This window comes from Fukomys damarensis, unplaced genomic scaffold (genome assembly GCF_012274545.1).
Source record: "Fukomys damarensis isolate Sample0158 unplaced genomic scaffold, DMR_v1.0_HiC HiC_scaffold_29, whole genome shotgun sequence".
In the NCBI taxonomy this organism is placed as follows: Eukaryota; Metazoa; Chordata; class Mammalia; order Rodentia; family Bathyergidae; genus Fukomys; species Fukomys damarensis.
The window spans coordinates 18,245,458-18,268,702 of NW_022900941.1; the positions used below are offsets into that span (position 1 = coordinate 18,245,458).

Consider the following 23,245-nt stretch of genomic DNA (forward strand, 5'->3'; position numbering starts at 1 on the left):
CATTTTTTTTTTTTTTTTTTTTTGAGACAGGGTCTCACTACATAGTTGAGACTGATCTCGAACTCATGGTGATCCTCCTGCCTCAGCTTCCCGAGTGCTGGGATTACAAGCGTGTGCCACCACAGCCGGCCCAAGTTTGCTCTTTTTTATTTAGGTTTTTTCCCCTTTTTTTGAGACAGGGACTCACTATGTAGTTCAGGCTGGCCTCAAACTCGTGGCAATCTGTCTCTGCCTCCTGAGCGCTGGGATCACAGATGTACACCACCATGCCCAGCTTATTTTTTTTTTCAGTACTAGGGATCAAACTCAGGACCCTGCCCTTGCAAGGCAGATGTGGTGTCACTGAGCTAAATCCTTGGCCCTTATATTGGTTTGAGACAAGGTCTCCCACTGTAGTTTAGACTGGCCTTGAACTCACCATGGAGTTTAGTCTGGCCTCAAACTTGAAGCTATACTCCTCAACCTTTATGAGCACTGGGATTATAAGAGTGTGCCACCATGCCAGGCAGTGCATTTCTTGTCTCATGATGCAAATAAGTTCAGGCAACAAGCGAACGTTTTTATTTACATCAATTAGCTTCATGATGTGTTCCACAGCCCTGATGTTTATTTCTTGTTAGATCATTTTACCCCATAATGATCCCAAGTGGTGCTAAGGAGGGAGGAATTGGCCTATGCCAAGACATTTCCCACCACTAGCAAATCTATGCACATACCACCTCAGTTCTCACCGCTGCACTCATACCTGCAATCTTATGTTCATGTAGCCCCACAGGCAAACACTTTTTCAGATGACACAGCACTGACAGGAGTAATATTTTTTATATACTAAGCAGTAGGAAGTAAATTGGCATGGCTGACTGCCAATTATTCAATAAATATTTGGCCCCTGTGTGCCAGGTGCCAGTGTAGGTCCTGGGAATACAGCAGTCCCTGCCCTCCCAGAACAAAGCTTACATTCTGCAGAGACAAACTAAACACCTAAGAAAGGAATGTACTGCCAAGCAAAAACAAACACTATGAGGAAACACAAATTTGGGTGACAGCAAGCACAGAAGCCTGCTACTTCAATGTCAGGTAAGGAAAGGTTCTTTGGGAAGGTAACATTTAAGCAGAAATCAGAATGGGAGGAGGTTGTCTTGAGACAAAGGGCAAGTGCAAAGGTGTACCTAAGAAGAGTGACAAGGCCAATATCACTGCGACGGAACAGTCAAGAATACTGCTACGGAATGAGGTGGACATGGGAGAGGGACAGACCAGTGGTGGGGAACCTATGGCACATGTGCTGCAGCAGCCTGTTATCACTGAAAGCTTTAAAAGGTTTGCTATCACTGGACTCTAGACTTACAGGATTTTCCATAACATGGTAGGAGATTAGATTTTATTCTAAATGTGAGAAGGCACAGAGAAGTAGGATAGAAAAACAATTTTATGTTCTAAAATGACGTGGCTGGATGCTGGGCAATCAGTACAAGGGGAAAAGAAGGGAGGCTGCTGAGGGAGTTCGAGAATGGCGGCTTGGTCAAGGTGGTAAAAAGAAAAGAAAGAAATCAAAGATAATTCTAAGGTGTTTGGCCTACTGCACTGAGGGTGCAGGAAAAACTGTTTTTTTAATATATTAAGCAAGAGGCCTATTAATCAGTACATGACCAGCTAATATATCAGGAGAGGTGAGAGCTAGAAGTATAAATTTGGGGGTCAATCAGCAGATGGGTGAATTCATAAAACAAATGAGATCACTTAGGTAATGGATGAAAACGACCTTAGAGCAGTGACGGCGAACCTTTTAGAGCTTTCCATGATAACACATAGCTGGCTGTGGCACGTGTGACACAGGTTCATCACCACTGCCTTAGAGTAAAAAGAAAACGATTCAGGAAAGGGAATTAAGAGGGAACAGCCGGCAATACAAAAGATCCAGAATATAGGTACTAAGAAATGGTCAAATATGACAAATGCTGCTGAGTACTGAGAATAGACAGCTGATTCAAGTGCAGACAATGAGAGAATGCAGCTGGATATGGCAGTGCTCAACTGTAATCTTAGCACTCAGGAGCCTGAAGCAGAAGGATTACAAGTTTAAGGTCAGCCTGGGTTACACAGTAAGTTCAGAGCTCGCTTAGATGACATGCGACCCTCTCTAGAAAACACAAAAAGCAAAAACAAAAACATGAATGAATCGATAGTAGGGAAAAATAATCATATTGTACGGCATTACCACAAAGCTGATAAAAAAACTGTTCATTTGAGATCTGTGGCCATGAATCTAAATAAAACTAAGGCACATGATTGCATGTTTACTTTTAGCTACATGGATAGATAGAAAGAGGGGGCTGGGCAGGATGGCAATTAAATTTAACTAAAACTGGGGTCTTCTACACAAGATAAGAGAAATTAAAAAGATAAAAGGTCGGGCCAGGGATTTAGCTCAGTGGTTCTGTCATCTGCTTCGCAAGTGCAAGGTCCCTGGTACCAAAAAAGATAAAAGGTCATTTGGTAGCATGGTGGCACATGCCTGTATTACTAGCACTTAGGAGGTTAAGGCAGCAGGATTGCTTTGAGTTCAAGGCCAGCCTGAATAGCGAGACCCTGTCTCAAAAGAGAAAAGAGAAAAAGAATAAAAGGTCAAAGGTACATAAGGCTGGTGGGGGTAGAAAACAGAGTTAACACTTGAAAAGATTTCAAAGGTACCTTCCCATATTTCACCTAAATCCTATTTGTTTTCAGCAAAGGAGTAAAGTCATTTATTTGCTATTAATTCTAACTCACAATTCTGGCCATATCTTATTGATTCAAAGTAAATAAACACATTTCACATTTCAAAAACATTTCACTACTCTTGCCATCTATAATAAACCAAGTTTATGGAAGAAATAAATTAAAAAAAAAACAAAAACACCCAAAACATTTCAGTAGCAAATCTACACATACAAGATAGAAACTTGTCCCCTCATTAATACTACACCAAGTGCAGTTATGTACATACATAGTGTGTGAGTCGATGAATGACTTTCTCTATGATTCTCTTTTTATTTATAAGTTCCTCTTCAGAGTCTATTTCTGATTCAATTTCCTTCAAGTACCAGTTAACAAGTTCACTCCTCTTTAATGCTGATTCATCCTCTTCTGTAACAAAATACATTTAAAAAGGATTACCATCCAGCAAATATTGCCATTTCTTGAGGTTTGCATACACAAGAGAATATGCAGATAACCAGCAACCTGTCAGAAAGTGAATCTGTATAAGCTTGAAATAGCCTCTTATTACTTGTATTAAAGTTTATCTTACTTTATCCAGAACGAGAAAAACCTAATAGATTACAATAAACAAATTCCCTAAAGCTATTAAGATTTCAAAGTACCATATAAAGATCCTTCCTTCATCTTATGCTTCATAACTTAAGAAAATGTTTGTGAATAGCAACTAAAATCAATTAGGAGTGAAACAAGAGCAAGCAAATGTAACTTTTTCTCTTTGAAAAGGGAAAGATTTTATGGAACTGGAGTAACTAAGAAGAATTCGACAGTTTTAATTCAAAATTAAAATTTACCAATTTATTCTTGCAAGGTCACTTAACCTGCTGCTTTATAAAGTTTAAAGGCTGAACCTGGATAACATAACCACCACAGAAACAAAGTGTATAAGAAAAACTCTAGTTTTCTGTCAGCTGCAAATTAAAAAGCAAAATCAAGCCAGGCGTGGTGGTACATGCCATAATCCCAACACTTGGGAGGCTGAGGCAGGAGGATTGCTGTGAATAGTTCCAGGCCAGTCTCAACTACATAGTGAGAAGACCCTGTCTCAAAACAAACAAACAAACAAACAAACAAACAAGTAAATAAAGCAAAATCAAAATTGTAAGGGGGCTGGTGGGGGGTGCAGTCAAGTGGCAGAGCGCACACTCAGCATTCATAAGCCCTGGGTTCTATCCCCAGCAACACACACACACACACACACACACACACACAATGTTTAAATTTGAAATTCTGTTGATTTCCTTCAAGTACCAGTTAATGATGCCTTTACCACGTTTTATTACGGTTCAATGAAATTTCACTAGTTGTCAAATGTTCTTGAGTAAATGATTTTGGGGTTTAGAGCTGTGTTCTCTATACCAGAGAACAGCTATTTACCTGAGGACTGAGGATAACTTACTCCAGTGGGTACGAAAATAAGGCCCACTAAAAATTACCCACGGAATGTACTTTCTAGGTAAAATAATAGCTGTTCCACCAATGGTTTGCTTTATTTAAAACTTAAAAACTTTAGGTGTCTGAGCCAGGTGATATGGCACACACCCTGTAATTCCAGCACTCTGGGAAGCTCAAGCAGGACTGCAAGTTCATGCCCAGCCTAGGCATTCAGACTCTGTCTCAAAATAATACTTTTTTAAAAAAGGGCTGGGAATGCAGTTTAGCGCAATGGCCCTGGATTCAGTTCCTAGTACGGCAAAACAAGCTGGGCATGGTGGCAAACAGCTGTACTTCCAGGACTTGGGAGGCAGAGGCAAAAGGACGGTCACCAAGTTCAAGGCCAGCCTGGGCTACATAGTGAGTTTAAGGCCAGCCTGAACTATGTAGCAGAACACTGTCTCAAAAAACCAAAACCAACAACAACAAAAACGACGTAGCTATACAGAGAGAGTGAATAACAAGTTTGAAATCTGTGATGACATGTGCCCGGAAGGTAGCAGAATCATCCTTGGAACTTTTAAATGAGAATGACCTGCTGCTGAACTATCAGAAGTTTAATTTCTACTCCTTCATCTTTCATCATTTCTCCTTTGGCCTTGAGACTATAGGATAAAATCCTGAATTGCACAGTAAAGCAGTTAAGGGTAAGAAATGCACTACCATCCAGATAACACACATTCCCATTGGACAGATGAGTATTTTACTTCATTTCTAGTCTGTGATAACCTTTCGGTAATAAAGATTTCTTAGGCTCAATTTGCCCAAGAAATACAAAATATACTGAGAATCCACCTGTTTTAAATACAGTCATTGTAAGGAGAAGTAATCTGAATTTAACCTTGGTAAAGAACATTTGAATGTATTTCTTTACAAGTTATCAGACCAAAATACTGATTTAAAATTACTAAAATAGGTCAAAGACATTAAGAATTATCCATACCCTTTGCCTAACAATGACCTTGTGGAGTAAGGTTCAGGCTGGCAAATTATGCTGATACTCCTACTCCTTAAGTTTACTTTGCAAAAGCAAGGCTGTGTAAGGGTTTATCATCTCATCTGACAGAATGATACAACATTTAGTAACAGCTCATGCAATGACTAAAGAGGTAAGCAGCATCCTCACCTTCTTCCATCTTTCTGAGGTGAAGCACAATAAGGTTAGAGATTCGGCAGTACTCAGAGAAGCCCAGCCTTAGGGAGGCTTTGGAAACAGGATCTTTATTTACATCTTCACTATAGCCATTGATTCCATTCACAGGGGCAGGGCTGTCAGTGTGACCTAAATGAAAAGTAACCACCTGAATCTTGTTTTCATACCTTCAAAATTTCCTTATCATCCATGTAAAAATGTACAGCTTATATTTCATACTAATTTCAGAGCAGCATACAGTTAAACACAGCATATAATTACAAATAAATCAGAAGCAAATCTATTAACACTATTTGTGAAAACAACCAACTTGAGAGGAAATGAGAGATATAAAGGTACTATGATAGTTCATTTGCAATATTACACATAAAATTTAAAACTCTAGAGCCAGGGATTTAGCTCAGTGGTGCTGTCACCTGCCTCACAAGTGAAAGGACCTAAGTTTAACACCGCCCACCCCAGTGCCAAAAAAACAAAAAAACAAAAAACCAAACAATAAATGTTTTGGAAACAACAACAAAAAACCCAAAAACCAAAAAACACCCAAACCAAACCAAAACAAACAAGGTTGGAGGCCAAAAGCTCTAAGTCTGCTACAATTATTTTGGTACATTTTAAGTCTTAAGCATAAAATTTTTAACATCAACTATTTATTTGTACTTTAACTTATAAACAGTTAATATAATTCAACATCCACATTTCCTCTTTTACCATATATATTTCATAACCACCACCAAGTATACGTGTACCATATGACATCCCAAACAAAATTGTGATCCATAACTCCAAACAGCCATAAGTAAACATCTCACCATTAATGTCATCTGGACCCTCATCGACCTCCATCTGGTTCTCCTCCTCTTGATCTAGATTGACATCAGGAGTTTCTACCCGGATGATTGACTTATTTAATAAGCGAAAAGCTTCCTTCACATGTTTTGGTTGGACCTAAACCAATAATGAGGCAATTTTGTTACATTGTTCTTCTTCTTTTTTTTTTTTGGTACCAGATCGGGATGGAACTCAGGTCTTTGTGCTTGCGAGGCAGGTGGCAAAACCACTGAGCTAAATACCTGGCCCACATTGTTCTTCTTGCATTTTTTTTGGGTACCGGGGATTGAACTCGGGTCCTTGCGCTTGCAAGGCAGGCCACTGAACTGTAAATCCCCGGCCCTTGTTCTTCTTGATATACCAAAAAATATGACCACACACACAAATGAAACAACACTGCAAATTCAACAGAATGGCTAAAATCACTGTACTGTCAAGAATTTGCCAAGTAATAGCAAGAACACAGAACAACTCTCACTCTAGGCAAAAATATAAATTGATATGACTGTGGTGAACATACACAGATCATATATATATATGGGCTTTTGGCCCTGTAAGAAACAAAATTGTAAAGGTCCATTAAGAGAAGAATGTATGATTTGTGGTATATTTGTCAACAGAATATACAGTAATAAAAATGGACACTTAGAATGAAAGAGTCTACCCTTGGTACTGTACTAACAAAAATGACAAAAACAAAAAAGTTTTCTTTTAAAATTGAGAACCTGGTAGGCATTTCTCTACCCACTAAAAGGTACAGCCATGTTAATTTTTCTAGACAGTGAATTGTGATCAAAAGAATCATCTCTGAACAAAAGGTTAAGAGGTGGCAGGTGCTCACCACCCTTCATCTCCTCTGAATTTTGTAACCATGGAAACTTATGCCAAGACTGATCCTTTTTAACAGCCTGAATCTGAGTGACACAAAGAGAGGCCCACACCGATCAAGCAGACATGTACTGTGAACAAAGCAGGTCTTTGTTTAAAGCAGCTGAGATTTTTTTAGTAGCCCAATCTAGTATGTTCTAATTGCTTTTTCCTTTTCTCTCTCCTTCCTTTCCTCATGTTTTCTTCACAAGTGAAGAGACAGTCTATAAGATGGGAGAAAATCTTTGCCAGTTACTCTCCTGACAGATTAAGACCTAGAACATAGAGAACTTAAGAAACTTACCAAAACCATAAATAATTCAATGAATTGGTAAATAAACTTTAACAGATACTTCTGAAAAGTAAGTATACGAAAGAACTGTTCAGTATCTGTAACCATTAGGGAAATGCAAATCAAAACTAGTGTATATTGATTCACTGTAGTCAGAATAGCTACCATTAAGAATTCAAAAAATGCCAGGTGTGGGGATACATGCCTGTAATTCTAGCACTCCATGGCTTAGGCTGGAGGAGCACAAATTCAAGACCAGCCCTGGCTACATAGTAAGTTCAAGGCCAGCCTGAACTATATAGCAAGACCCTGTCAAAAAACAACCATACACAATACATCAAAAAACCCCAAATAAACAAAAACTTAAAAAGACATAAATACAAGCAAGGATGAAGGAAAAACTTTTTTTTACACTGTTGGTGGGAATGTAAACTAGATAATCACTTTAGAAATCAGCTTAGATATTTCTGAAGAAACTGAAAACAGAGGAACCATTGGAGCCAGCAATGTGTTCTTTGGAATATTCATGAAAGAATTAAAGTCACTGCACTACAGAGATGCCTGAATCTCTGTTTACTGCAGAGCAATGCACAACAGTTAAACTATGGAAGCAGCCTAGGTATCAGTCAATAGATGAATGCACAAAGATAATTCTGTATATGTACAAATGGAATATTAATCTGTCTGTCATAAAGAACAAAAACCATGTCACCCACAGGAAAATTGGATAGAATTGGAGACCATCAGATTAAATGAAGTCAGAATTAGAAAGTCAAATATCGCCATATTTGAGTTGGTCATGCTGGTGCAAGGCTCTAATTCCAGCACTTCAGAGGCTGAGAGAAGGATTTACAGCTCAAGGTCAGCCTGGACTATACAGCAAGACCCTATATTAGCAAAACAAAACAAACCCAAATCCAACTCACCTCGTTTTCTCTCATACTTAGAATTAAAAAAGATAGGAAAGTAGAAAAGTGACTATTAGAAAAGTAGCAGCAGATCAAGGGATGGGAACCAGGTTTGGTGGCATATGCCTATAACCCCCAGCTGTAAGAGGTTGAGGCAAGAGGACTGCAAGTTCCAGCCTAGTCTGGGCAACTTAGTGAGACTGTCTCAAATTTAATAAAAATTAAAAATGGGCTGAGGCTGTAATTTGGTATAAAGGCTCAGGGTTCAATCTCCAGCACTACAATAAACAAAGAGGTAGAATGTGTGAACAATATTCACAAGGTCCTGGGTTCAGTCCCTAGCACCAAACAAACAAACAAACAAAAAAATCCATACATTATTTAGGAATAAGGAATAGAATTTTGGGGTGGCCGAAGATTACATTATCAGTTACGTATCCACAATCCAGAAGCCTAACATACTATAGGATCTAAAATACATTTTTTTCTGAATAAATGGTAACTCACCTCTATATGTACCAATTATCTGTAACAATTATCTTACTACTACATTCAATAAATGCTTACACAACCTCTTTAATGGGAGAAACTTCAGGGTCATGTATCCTGTGAGTATTTAACAGTTTTATAAAAACAAATCTGCTGCTAACTCTATGATGTCCTATATTAAAGTGAAAAACATGCCTAGGAGCCAACAATTGGGTTTCTCTGTATTCTGTCAAAACGACTCTACCTCATCACAGCAATGCATGCGGGCCATAGCTTCAGAGAGACGGATCATGCTCTCCAGCTGTCGCACTGTAATCCTCCATGAAGACTTGGTTACCCCAGAACCATCCCTCTGGCGAAGACGTTTATACTGTTCCACAATGAAGTCCTCTGACTCTTTGGAAATCTGTTTCAAAATAGTAGTGAAGTTAGAGAAACATTTCTACTTTATGAGAACTGCATTAAACATAAATTTGAGCCAGGTGTGGTGGCATATGCCCGCAATCCCAGCACTGGGGGCTCTGAGGAAGGACTGCTGCTAGTTGGAGGTCATCCCTGGCTACCCAGGGACTTCCAGGGCAGCCTGAATTACATGGTGAGACCCTGTCTCAACAAAACCCCCCAAACAAACAAACAAATGACAAAAAACTACCATAAACTTAAAAGTATTCCAGGCAGGCATGGTGGTACAGGCCTGGAACCCCAGCACTTTGGGAGGCTGAGGCAGGAGGATAGCAAATTAAGAATCCAGCCTGGACAATTTAGTGAGACCCTGTTTCAAAATAAAAAAATCAAGAAAGGACAGGAATGATAATAAGTACAAAGGCCTTGAGTTCAATCCCTAGTACCACCAAAACAAACAAAAAATATTCCATGTGGAAACACTGTGTAACTGAGAGGCTTGTGATTTTGAAGCACTGATATCAAATTACTACCTTTATAAAAGAAACCAGTAAGAAGGGCTGTGACTTCCATGCACTAATTTTATAAACATGACAGTAGGCATGGTATTTTACACCTAATGACCATTTGTAAGTGATGTTTAACAAGCTGACTGGAGTAAGACGTAATGCCTTTTATGCCACAATGTCAATGCTCATTCAACAAATTAATGCTTAGATTGCCCTTAAGGCTCAATTAACTCATTCTTTTGGGGAAATTAATTTATTCTTTGGGGGAAAAGAAGTCAACATGTATATCAGCTATTTCAGTATATACAAAAGATTTTCAGTTTTTCAGAGCAAGCTCAGCATATTAAAAGCCTGTCAAGGTCACACAGAAATTAGTATGCAGTCAGTGAGCACAAAAGGCACAGCCCTTGGTTTTGTTTTTTTTAATATGAGGGATCAAACTTAAGACCTTGCGCTTTTGAGGCAGGTGTGGCACCACTGAGCTAAAACCCTGGCCCAGTCCAATATTATTATTATTTTTTAATTTAACTTATTGGTACATTCTAGGTAGACAGTACAGTTACATTCATTACTGGGATCTTGTACCTTTACATGACAGGTCTTGGCCCAGTTCAATATTAAATGACCGAATTTCTCCCGGAACAGTGAGAGCCAATATCATGGGTTATCATGTGAAGGTGGTACATAATTATCAGCTGAAGAGGACTCTTCAAAGTCAAGCAATAGTGTAAAAAACTCATATAGAATGAAACAAATTTTCTCCTTTTCATATTCTATTTTAGGGAAATGCCAAGCACTAAAATATGTATTTTGAAGGCTTATCTTTAAAAATATATGTCCAATTGAATATACTCGAACTAGTACATATTCAGTCCAATGAACTACATTCAATTACTGTAAAATATAACCCATATTCAACACAACAGTTTAGAGAAATCTAATGTTTTTGTCAGAGAAAGATTTAAGAGCTTTCAGTACACTACTGGTTTAGGCATACAAACAATTTTGAGATTCTTAGTAGTAATGGTTGAAATAAAAGAATAGCCTAATTTGTTCAGTTTTTCAAAACTCTTGCAGAAAAAAAACTTTTTACTTTATTTGTGCCTAACAAATAGAATTATTCAGATTTTATAAAGAAATTTTTTTTCTTTCTCGGGCTGGGGATTTAGCTCAGTGTTTCCAGTGCCTCATCTCTCTGAAGAAACTAAATGCTGTTCAAACAAAACTCTAAACAAACAAAACTTAAAATTTAGGGAGATTAAAAAACAAGTATAGGCTCAGTTAATTTCTATAAAACCTAGTAAAGTCTCACTTTAATATATACATTATGGGGCCAGGGATTTAGGTCAGTGGTGCTGTTGTCTGCTTCGCAAGTGCAAGGTCCTGAATTTGATCCCCAGTACCCCCCCAAACCCTCAAAATAAAAAAAAAATGCATTATGCTTTATCCTAATACAAAAGAGCAAATTACCTTGGGTTTAAACTGTCTTGCAAAGAGAAGATACCTCCTGATGTCATCAAGGGAATAGACACGATCAATCGATTCCTCAATTCTTGAATGCAAGTCTACTATTCGCCTGGCAATAGCGTAATCTGTCACCTAATTCAAAATGAGAAAAGCATTTTGATCAGTCATAGCACCATCTACTCCAGATAACTGCTGGCGACCAGAAATGACAGTTAAAACAACATCTAATATGCCACTGAAACAATTATTAGTAGACACCACATTCCCGAGAGTCTGTGGTTTAATTTAAAAATCAAACTTTTAAATGTGTATTCCTGTCCCAGGATATAAAAACACTTGAAGGAGTTAATGGGTTTAATAACCACGGGAGAACATTTACAGAGCTTTTGGTATATGCCAGATGCTTGTGCTGTAGGTATGTCTAAAAGCATTAAGCAAATCCTCACAAAAACATTACAGATATTAACCCTTATTCACAGATGAACAAACTGAAGCCCAGAAATACGTGGTACTTCAATTCATGGATTTGATTCTTTTCACTACTCTGGTCGCAAACCAAGTTGGACAAGAACTGAATCAAATTCAATAGTTAGGTTCAATGATGAACCTACAGGGAAAATTTGACTCAGTTTTCACTCAGTTCAGTTTGTGATGAGAATCATGGAGAGAAATGGGTTCATGAACTGAAGTACCACTGTAATTTGCCCAAGTTCAGTTACTAAATGGAGACAAGATTTGGATAGTCTACCTCTGAGTATGTGACCTTAGCCACTCATTATGAAGATGATCATCACAGAATTGTTAATCATGAGTAAAATTCATAGACAGATAAAGACAGCAAATGATAATGCAAATGGGGCAAAATGTCACTATTTGAGTCAGGGAAAGGCTATCTGGATGTTCTATGCACTGCTTCTTCCAATTTTTGTTCTACATACTTATTTCTTATATCCCCCTGACCTTCTACCAGGGACTGTTATCAGAGCCTTCATAATGAGCTACACTGTTAGCCTCTTTTTGATTTTGCGCTAAGGTCTAAGCTGCCCATGCAGGACTTGAACTTGTGATCCTCCTACCTCAGCCCCAGAAATGCCAGTATTACACAGAAGTGTGCTATACCACTTTGCTTGGCTTAAATTTTTCTAACTAAAAATTTGGAGGTTTATAACTCAATATCCTTTATTCCCAAATTAATGTAATAAATCATGCACAAACAGAAATATACGAAAATGCGGTAACTTCCCATTATGTGGAGTTAAATAATATCTTTGCATATGTGAAGGCAAAAAAAAAAAAAAAAAAAAAAAAAAAAAAAAAAAAAAAAAAAAAAAAAAAAAAAAAAAAAAAAAAAAAAAAAAAAAAAAATCCCAAGCCTTCAAACGTTCACACAAAGGAAAACAGCTTTTCTGATATAGCGCCTGTTTCCTTGGCAACAGTAGTTCTAGAATGTGCCTAATGAAATGGAGGTCTTCCATGCTCCGTAATTAAAAGTACAGTCTATAACACAAACTTTCATTTTGCACTTGTGCCATTTGAGCTGTATAACACTATCAAATATTTAATTATAAGTATAAATAACTCTAGAATTTCTGTTTTTTTGAGATGGTCACAAAAATAAAAAAAACTCTCTAAAACCATACTCTCTAAGAATATGGTTAGTGTGGTTTGGTTTCAACTATACATTTTTTCCGTGTAAAAATGAAAACAAAAATAATTGATAGTCCTTATAACCAGTAAGTGGAACCAGCAATTCAAGTGACTTTATTTTGGAGTTGCTTACTAAATTCTTTGGCCAATCCCAAGACACCCTAAGGAAATGAAAGGTCAAAGTGCGTACACACCAGCTGCTGAGCAGTTATCTTCCTACCCTGCCACATTCATCCATTCGTTCAAGTTGGAAATAAAAACGGAAGTTAAGAGCAATATCCCACATGATTACCTCATTACATTCATCCACCAGGATAAAGAAGAGATCAAATCGGGACATAATCGGAGCAGACAAGTTTATGTTCTGCTTCAATGACTTTGACCTGTCATAGTGTCCACTGATTGGGTTTGCAGCTGCCAAAATAGAAGTCCTGGCATTCAGAGTAGCCTGACCACAAAAGAAGAAATTGTGAGGTTTGTGAAGAAACCTGGAATGGCCAATAAACAAACAACAACAACAACTCCTCTCATGACTAACTAAATGCAAGCCAAAAGAATGAAGAACCATTTCTCACCTATATTACCAAAATTCAACTCAGATAACATAGGGCAGCAAACAGGAACTCCAATATGAATGATTTGCTCCTTTAAGCCAGCAGTTAGGAATTTATCTTATAGCCAGGTACAGAAAGACATGTGGTCAAAAATGCTTACTACTGTTTGTAATACAGGACTGAAAATGATTCAGATGCTGCTCCACTGGGGGGAAGAACCACACTGTGGTACATACAGTCAAACACCATGACACAGTAATAAAGGTGATCTATAATGTGCTGGTATATAAGACTGCCAAAATAAAATTGTAACATATTCCTATAAGGGGAATATACTCAATACATACTTCTCAGTATGTACTGTGCTGGGGATTGCAGGGGAAGCTTTTTTACGATTTTTACTTTAGTGTACCACTTAAATCTTAACTACTGATGCTTTTTCTCACGCTTAACTAGAAGCTTTGTTCATGAAAAGTCATCTTAAAAATTTTACCAGTACCTCCTCTATTTTTGGCCATAACAATATCCCAAACACTGAGTTTGAATAAAGAATTTTTGGGGCTGCACTTTCCATTTTAATAAGTAGCATGTTTTTGGTCAAGGTAATGAATTTCTGTAACAATGAAAGTGGACAGACACACCTTCACTCCTGCTTTAGTGATGGAAATGGTCTGCTGTTCCATAGCTTCATGAATAGCAACTTGATCTCGTACATCCATTTTATCGAATTCATCAATACAACACACACCCTGTAACCAAACAGATCTAGTATAAGCAACTGCCTTGTAGACAAATGACAGACTCACCAAGTCTGCTACCAGACATCTTTTCCATTCTCTAAACAAGCAGAAAAGAGGCAAACATTACTAATTCCCTTTTATGCAAGATAGTTCAATACACCCTGGAGCTAGAGGGAACAATGCATTTTACTCACTATAAAACCTGGGGTCATCTCAGCACTAATTTTACGCTGGGGAAGAGAAGGGTAAAGGTGGAATATAATGGATGTAAGCTTGTTTACCTATAACTTATATGCATTCATAGATCTATTAACCCCAGCACCTGGAAGGGTGAGGCAGGCGAATTGCCATTGGTTTAAGGCCAGCCTCAACTATACAGTGAGACCTTCTCTCAAAACACCAAATAGTGAGCCGGGCGTGGTGGCACACGCCTGTAATCCCAGCACTCCAGTGGTTGAGGCAGGAGGATCACTGTGAGTTCAAGATCAGCCTGGGCTACATAGTGGGTTCCAGGTCAGTCTCAACTACATAGTGAGACCCTGTCTCAAAAAAACCAAACCAAACCAAAAAACAAAACAACAACAAACCCAAATAGTGAACAACAAAAAAGCATAGATCTAACTGATTTATGTCAAATACACATGAAATGTAATAGGTGCCTGTGTGTAGACCCCCTCACAGAGATATCGTTCACAAAGGAAAAAAGCTGGCAAGTATTGGTAACAGCAACAGCCCAAGGTCAGGGTACACGTTTAGGGAAGCACAGGAAGTGCTAATTTACAATGATAATCCCAATTACTTCTAGATTAATAGAGCTAAACTATGTACTAAAGAAAGCCTTTTTTATAAGGACATCTTTTAACAGAACTATAGGCCTTCACTGTTAGGACAGGGGTATTTTAACTTCTTTGTATCCAAGAGTGTAAAGAGTTCTTACATTATCAGCCAGCATCAATGCTCCAGCCTCAATAACAAACTCATGCGATTCTTCATCTCTCACAACAGCTGCCGTTAAGCCGGCAGCACTGGATGCTTTGCCACTGGTGTAGACAGCTCTGGGGCTGAACTCTTCCACGTGCCTGTTCGAGGTTAGCGTAAAAACTCATCAATATGTGATTATGAGGCATCCTTTCCGGGAGTATCAGCCAACAGGGCTGATGTCAATGAAGAGATTAAACAGTTTGGGCACAATAATCTATTACAGAATTTTGCAATGAAGAACAAAAACAAGGCAAAGTTAGGTGTGTGATTTAATGCAGAAATGTAAGATTAATTTAACATCCTAAAAATCAATATGCCATATTAATAAAAGGATACGAATCATACAACTACCTAAACAGATATACAAAAGCACTTGATAAAATCTCCAATACCCTTATGCGAGAAAAACTCAACCTACTAGAACACATGACATTATCCTAAACCAGTTCTTTAACTGGATAGCTGGGTGTGGTGGCACATGCCTGTAATCCCAGCACTCAGTAGGCTGAGGCAAGAGGGTTGCTATGAGTTTGAAACCAGTCTAGGCTACAAAGTGAATTCCAGATCAGTCTCAACTACATAGTGAGACCCTATCTCAAAAAACAAAACAAGAGGGGTCGGGGATTTAGCTCAGCAGTTTGGTGGCCTGCCTTGCAAGCAGAAGAACCAGAGTTCGATCCCCAGTACCAAAACAAACAAACAAACAAAACAAAACAAAACAAACCCACCAAACCCACGGTTAACACCATATTAATGACTGAAATCTTTGCTCTTAAGGCCAGGAACAAGACACCTATGTCCTTTCCTGCCAGTTCAACATTATACTGCTATACATAACTAGAGCAATTCGGGAAAGAAAAGAAAAAAGAAAGTGAGATCTCTCCACACTCATCATTACTTGTGGTTATATGATCCTGTATATAGAATCCTATGGAAGTTTCCAGTTGGCAAGATGAAAGTTCTGGAGATTAGTGGTGGTACTGATGCCTACACAATATGAATGCACTTAATGTCACTGATCTGTAACCCTAAAAATGGTTAGAACAAGTAACTCATGTATTCTTTACACCAAAAAAAAAAAAAAAAAAAAAAAGTGAGAGGAAAAAATCTTGTAAAGCAATGTTCACAGCAGCACTATTTATAAAAGCCAAAAAATAACAAACAAATGTCCATTAACTGAGGACTAGATAAATTAAATGTGGTCTATACATACACGATGGGGTACTGTTTAGCAACAGAGGAAATGAAATATTTATTGATGCATGTGACAATGGATAGAACTTGAAAGTTTTATATTATATGGAAAAACCAGTCAGAAGACATTACCTATTACGTGATTCCGTTCACATAAAATGTTCTGATAGAGACAAGGAAGTAGACGATGACGCACACCTTTAATCCCAGCACTTAGGAGGCTGAGACAGGAGGATCACTGTGAGCTCCAGGTCAGCCTGGCCTATACAGTGAGTTCAAAGCTGGTGTAAACTACACAAACAAGGGAAAACAATTTTTTTTTGGTCCCGGGATCAAACTTATGCTTGTGAGGCAGGCAGGCGGCAGAACCACTCAGCTAAATCCCTGGCCCAAACAAAGCAAAACAAAACAAAACAGGTAGATGACCTGTTATATAATGAGTAGGGAATGACTGCTAATGGGTAGGTGCAGGATTCCTTTTTCCATATTGACAATGTTTTAGACTTAGTTCAATCATGGTTGTACAATTCTATAAATATACTAGAAGCATGTACTGATAATACTTGATTAAAGAAATGAATTTTATAATATGTAAATTATATTATTGTAAAGATGCTAAAACTCATGGAACAGAAAAGGCCCAAGCAAACCATGCACTGTAATACTGTATCAGACGTAACTACAGTACTTAGGGGGAGGGGTGGCAGAGGCAAATGGGGGCGCTTTCAACACAGGACTGTTACCTTCAAGTCTAAAACCTCATCTAGGGCTTGAGGATACAGTTCAAGTGACAAAGTGCCTGCCTAGCATACAAAAGGCCTTGGGTTTGATCCCTCCTAGGGCAAAAACAAAACACAATGAAACCCCCCAGTATGCGATATACTTCAAGGAAATATTAAATCATAAAACTCCAAACCAAATGAAAATGTTCTAGCGTCATGTTACAATTTTCCTAAATGAATACAGAAAGACATCAATATATAACCATTTAAACAAGTAACAAAGTGTGAAATTACTTTGTACATTATACCAATTAAAAAAAAAAGATGACTGTGAAGATAAACATGGGAGAAATGCTTAGGCTAAATTAAAATTAAAAATAAGGCAGGGATGGTGGTGAATACCTACAATCCTAGCATCTTGGGAAACTGAAGCAGGAAAATCACAATTTTGTTTTTTGTGTGTTTTTTTGAAACACAATGTAATTGAGGTTGGCTTTGAATTCATAGTGATCCTCATGACTCAGCCTGAGTGCTGAGATTATAGGTGTGCACTACCATGCCTGGCTTAAAATTATTTTTAGAGACAGGGTCTCACTATGTAGTTGAGATTGACCTGGAACTCACTATGTAGCCCAGGCTGGTCTCGAACTCACAGCAATCCTCCTGCCTCAGCCTCCTGAGTACTGGGATTACAGGCATGTACCACCATGCCTGGCTTTAACCTTCAATTCTAAAAGCCAGTCAGGGGGCAGGTTCAAGCCCAACTTGGGTAAGTTAATAAGAGACACTTTCAAAATAATAAAGCGTTCAGGATGTAGTTCAATGTGAAGGCTCAGGGTTCATTTCCCAGCACCCAAGAGAAAGAAAGAAAGAAAGAGAGAGAGAAAGAGAGAGAGAGAGAGAGAGAGAGAGAGAGAGAGAAGCTGACACACATTTACAATACTGAAAACATAAATTCATGTATTTACTTTTTTGAGACAGGGTCACTATGTAGTTCAGGATAGCCTTCAACTCACTCACTATGGAGCCCAGGCTGGCCTTGAACTTGCAGTGATCCTCCTTGCCTCAGCCTTTCAAGTGCTGGGATTATAGTGTGTGCCACTATTCTCAGCTTCACGTGTTCACTTTTATGCCCCGAATATACAAAACTGACTGTGTAGAATTGGGATTATAGGAGATTTTTTCCTACTTCAAAAAATAGTGACTAGGGCTGAGAATTTAGCTCAGTGGTTGTGAGCCTGCCTCGTAAGTGCAATGTCCTGAGTTCGATCCCTAGTAAAAAAAAAAAGTCTGGATATGGTGGTGCACATCTGCAATCCCAGCTGCTTGGAAGGCTGAAGCAGGAGGACAAGTTTAAGGTCAGCCTAGAAAACTTAGACAGTTCCTGTCTCGATAAAAAAAATAGAGCCAGTTGTGACAGTGTACGCCTGTAATCTCAGCATTTAGGAGGCTGAGGCAGGAGGATCACCATGAGTTGAAGCCCAATCTATATCCAACAAACAAACAAACAAACAAACAAACAAACAAACAAACAGATAGCCCGAAGAGCTAGCTCCACATCCCTAGCAAACACTTTTATGTCCTATTTGTAAGATCTAATACAAGTAACACAGTGATAATTTTACATACTTTCCACTCTGGTAAAGTCATACTGACTGCATTCTTGGTAACACACATCTGGAATTAGTTTTTCCTCCTGTAATACCTTAGCAAAAACTTACTTGAGAAACTGACTCTTAGCTGTACTTGGGTCACCAACAATACAAACATTTATGTCTCCTCGAAGAGAGGTCCCTTCTCCTGTTGTCTTTGGGACACCACCAAAGAGCATCAGCAGAACACCCCGTTTTACTTCATCATTGCCTGAAATGAAAAGGTACAAATAAAAAAATCACTTTTCAATGTGAAGTTAAACTAGTTCGGAGGAAACTGCAGCAAGGGCATGTTCATCAAACAGAAGGCAGAAACAGCTGAAGTAAAGCATAAGACTGGTGTACAAACTCCTGGCTGCTCATATTGGTTCTTGTTCTGTGGACGTACCTAATCAAAATTTCAGTGTCTTCTTCCATAACATGTCCTAAGTGCCCATGCTTACTAATATTCTAAGAATCTTTCCTTGCCCATAAGTCCTTCCTCCAAAAAACCTTTTCCAATGTCCTAGCCCTCAAAGACCTCTCCTTATAAATGAACTATGTCCACTGCAGCCTGCCACATTTACTAATTCTTTTCTTTTAGTTTTTGATGGTGCTGGGGATTGAATTCAGTGTCTCATATGCTAGGCAAGCCTCTACCACTGAGCTGAACCACTATGATCGTTTGGTAGTCCTTGCCAGTGATAGCTTTCCAGTTCTACAGTTTGATACAGTCCAAGACTTCTTCTCTATTGCCTATAGGGACCACCACTGAATAAATAAATAAATACACCCTAACCAAACTGATATAGATTAAATAAAAAAAATGCAATTTCCATCTGGTTCTAATAATTGTTCATAAATGCAATATTTAAAAATAGACAATTTTTATGGGCCAGGGATTTAGCTCAGAGGTTCCACTGTCTGCTTCATAAGCGCCAAGGACCCGAGTTCAATCCTAAAAAAAAAAAAAAAAAAAAAAAAAAAAAAAAAAGACAAGAGACAACTTTTAAAATGCTATGTGTAGGAAAAAATTAAGTCCAGGATGGCTGTACTTTGTTTTTTGAGACAAGGTCTCACTATGTAGTTGAGACTGACCTGGAACTCACTATGTAGCCCAGGCTGGTCTCAAACTCACAGCAATCCTCCTGCCTCAGCCTCCCAAGTGCTGGGATCACAGGTGTGCGCCACCACGCCTGGCAAGGATGATTGCACTTTGGTTCAGACTGTTGGAGGGTGACAAAAAGAATTCCACTGCAGGTGCACCTCCCAATGTTGGTGTAAATAAGTGATATAACCACAGTTGCTGCTGGCCTGTAGCTACTACTACATAGACCCCCATATCAGCTAGATTGTCAAATGAAGATGTCTAACCCAGTCCACTGATCTGTACCTCTCCCTAGGCTGGCAGAATCTCAAGTGAACCTTCTCAGTATGTACTGGTGACAAGATACTATGTTATTGGGAAAAAAAAATTTTTTTCCTATAGAATTACTGACTTAAAACTCCACCAAAATACTGCTAGGGAAATTTATACAAACTATTCCTTAAGATCAGAAAATTAAAACCAAGTACGGTATATACCTATCGTCCTAGTACTTGGGAGGGTGATTCATGAGGATTGTGAGTTTGAGGCCAGTCTAGGCTACACAAATTCGAAGCTAGCTTGGACTACATACTGAGACTCAATCTAAAAAAAAAAAAAAAAAAAAAAAAAAAAAAAAAAAAAAAAAAATCTACTCAATAAACAAAAATTCTCCCTAGCTGGGTGTGGTGGCACATGCCTATAATCCCAGCACTCGGGATGCTGAGGCTGGACGATCAGCTCTGAGTTCGACCAGCCTGGGCTACATAGTGAGTTTCAGGGCAGTCTCAACTACATAGTGAGACCCTGACTCAAAAAGCCCCCCCAAAAAAACCAAACAAAAAAACCCCCTATTTATGACCTATGCAATAAATTGTGTTGAGGGCGTGGAGGTCCTAAAATATTCTAGAACTTCTTTGACACTATTTATTTTAGTGGTACTAGGGATTAAACTAAACCTAGGGCTTTTAAACTGACCTACATCTGTCTTTTTAAAATTTTGAGACAAGTTCCCACTAAGCCACTTAGGCTGGGCTTAAACTTGCACTTTTCCTGCCTCAGCCTCCCAGAGTACTGGTTTTATAGGCACAATACGATGGAACCTAATTTTCCTCTTGCTGAGTGTAGGCAGACTTTAGTGACTTGCTTTAAACAAATTCATGTGGCTGACATAAAGACTCGTAACTTCTGAGATTAGGTCATAGAGGCACTTCCTCCTTGCTTTGCTTTCTTGTGTCATAAAATGCTGCCATAAAGACATTCAAATGGCACTAGGAATCCTCACATGGTTAATGACTAGCACCAAGTGATAAGGATCAGTATAAAAACAGACACCCATTCATTAAGGGAGGACTCTAAAATGCATGAATTAACATAAAAGGTTTTAGCTACTCCATTCACCATTTTAATATAAAATAAGGTTAAGTTTAAATTTAAAATATACTGTATAATCAAAAAGGGACACCACAATCTTTTTGGAGACAGGGTCTTGCTATGTATTTCAGGCTGGCTTTGAACTCACTGTGGAGCCTAGGCTGGCTTTAGTGATCCTCTTGCCTCAGCCTCCCAGGTGCTGGGATTACAGATGTGAGCCATGCCCCCCCACCCCCGGGATATCTACAATCTTTCCATATTCCCAAAAGGGTAAGGTACCAGGCCCAAAAATTTAATCACATTCTTCAGTCTAAAAGAGCAGATTTTAATCACTAAAAGTGAACATCCTAGCAATCAAGTCAGGAAAAATATGAAAGAAACTAAAAAAGATTAAATAACTTTTAAAAAATTAGGATAATATAGACATAGAATTTATCACTTTATTCATTAAGTGTACAGTTCAGTAATTTTTTTTGTTTGCTTTTCTGGTCCTGGGGATCAAACTTGGGACCTTGCGCTTGTGAGGCAGGCAGCAGCACACTGAGCTAAATCCCCAGCCCTTACTTAGTTCAGTAGCTTTAACTACATTATACCGAGTACCTGTTACCGTTATTCCTTGCCAGTACTTATTTTCTTCCTTTTCTTGTTGGTTTTTGTTTTTTGAGTTAGGTGTAGTTCCTGTGTAGTTCCAGATGGCCTGACTATGTAGCCCAAGTTTGTCTCAAACTCCAGGTGATCCTTCTGCCTTAGTCTCTCAAGGGCTGGGATCACAGATGTGCACTACCATGTCCAGCTATCCTCAACAGAAACTTTACTCAGTAAATAATAACCCGACTCCCCCTAATCCTCCCAGCCTGATAACTCCTGCCTATTTTAGGCACTTCATGTAAGTAGAAATCGTATTTCTTCTTTTGTAAATAACCCCTTTTAAACCCATTAAAAACCTCCTGTGATATGATTTATGTGCTTTAGGAAATCACGTATTGCTCTTTACAATCATTTAGATTTCAAGTTTATGCTACACATAGACATAATTTACCATGTATTGTAGGGAATAGGCTGGTACAAAGATTGTGGTAGAGATTTTTATCTTGACTCATTTCAAAAACTTTCTCCCACTCCTTCACAGTCATTTGGTTTTTAATGCTCTCGGCTGTCTGTTCCTCATCTCTGAGCTCTTTCCCTCCAAACTAAGGGGTGGAGAAAAAAGGAAAAGTTAGCACAGAAGCACTTAAAATAGTATGAAGAAATTTCACTACAAAGAAACATAGCTTGTCTGTGATGTGCATGTATAAAAATGTCATGATGTGACCCAAGATTTTGCGTAGTTAACATACACTAATAAAAAAATAAAGTAACAACATACCTTGGAGGGTCAACTTCATGATTTGCTGACTATTGGAATAAAACAACTCCCTACACCAGAAAAGGCTTAATGAGCCAGGAGGACAAGTTTGAGAGCAGCAATTTAATGAGACTATGTCTTAAGAAAGGGCTAGGGACACAGCTAGCGCAATGGCAATACGCTTATAAAATATCCTCGAAGCTCTACATTTAATTACCAGTATCACATACACCCAAAAGAGATAACTAAGGGGTTTGTCATTCCTACAGTGACTTTAAAAAGTTATCACCATTGTGTATCACTCTGTAAACTTATCTGAAACCTCAAGAGATGAGCCATTTTTTCTAAACTCTTTCCATTCAACACATAGAATCAAACTAAATGAATTATAATACTGTCACTCTTAGAACAGCAATTTACTTCTCAGATTACTAAATCTTACTACTTCCTTCAAGAGCGTGACAGAGGAGCTCTGATACTTACACAAAATAAAATATACTGTGGATAATATATACCACTGGGCTCCAAATGTATGAAAAGTAAAACTTTTGCTCAAAGTCATAAAGGTGTAAAAAGATTTGGTTTTAAAATTGAAGAAACCAGAGCTGGGTGTGGTGGCTCACGCCTGTAATCCCAGCACTCAGGAAGCTGAGGCAGGAGGATCCCTGTGAGTTCGAGACCAGCCTGGGCTACATAGTGAGTTCCAGGTTAGTCTCAACTACATAGTGAGACCCTGTCTCAAAAAAACAAAAAATAAAATTGAAGAAACCAGCCAGGCATGGTGGTACACAACTGTAATCCCAGCACTAGGGAGGTTAAGGCAGTAGTGTCATGGTTTGGGCCTAGATGTCTCTCCAAAGTCTC

General features: G+C 38.5%; 1 protein-coding gene across 1 annotated transcript in view; it reads right to left on the reverse strand.

Moving 5' to 3' along the window:
- Mcm6 (minichromosome maintenance complex component 6) overlaps nt 1–23,245 on the reverse strand; it is a 42,304-nt gene that overhangs the window by 7,601 nt on the left and 11,458 nt on the right. The window contains exons 7-16 of the mRNA XM_010606150.2: nt 22,076–22,226; nt 18,669–18,810; nt 14,988–15,129; nt 13,952–14,059; nt 13,049–13,204; nt 11,113–11,241; nt 8,976–9,137; nt 6,157–6,292; nt 5,318–5,473; nt 2,987–3,126 (exon numbers count right to left, since the gene is read on the reverse strand). Of these exons, the coding sequence (XP_010604452.1) occupies nt 2,987–3,126; nt 5,318–5,473; nt 6,157–6,292; nt 8,976–9,137; nt 11,113–11,241; nt 13,049–13,204; nt 13,952–14,059; nt 14,988–15,129; nt 18,669–18,810; nt 22,076–22,226 (1,422 nt within the window). The remainder of the gene's footprint in view (nt 1–2,986; nt 3,127–5,317; nt 5,474–6,156; nt 6,293–8,975; nt 9,138–11,112; nt 11,242–13,048; nt 13,205–13,951; nt 14,060–14,987; nt 15,130–18,668; nt 18,811–22,075; nt 22,227–23,245) is intronic.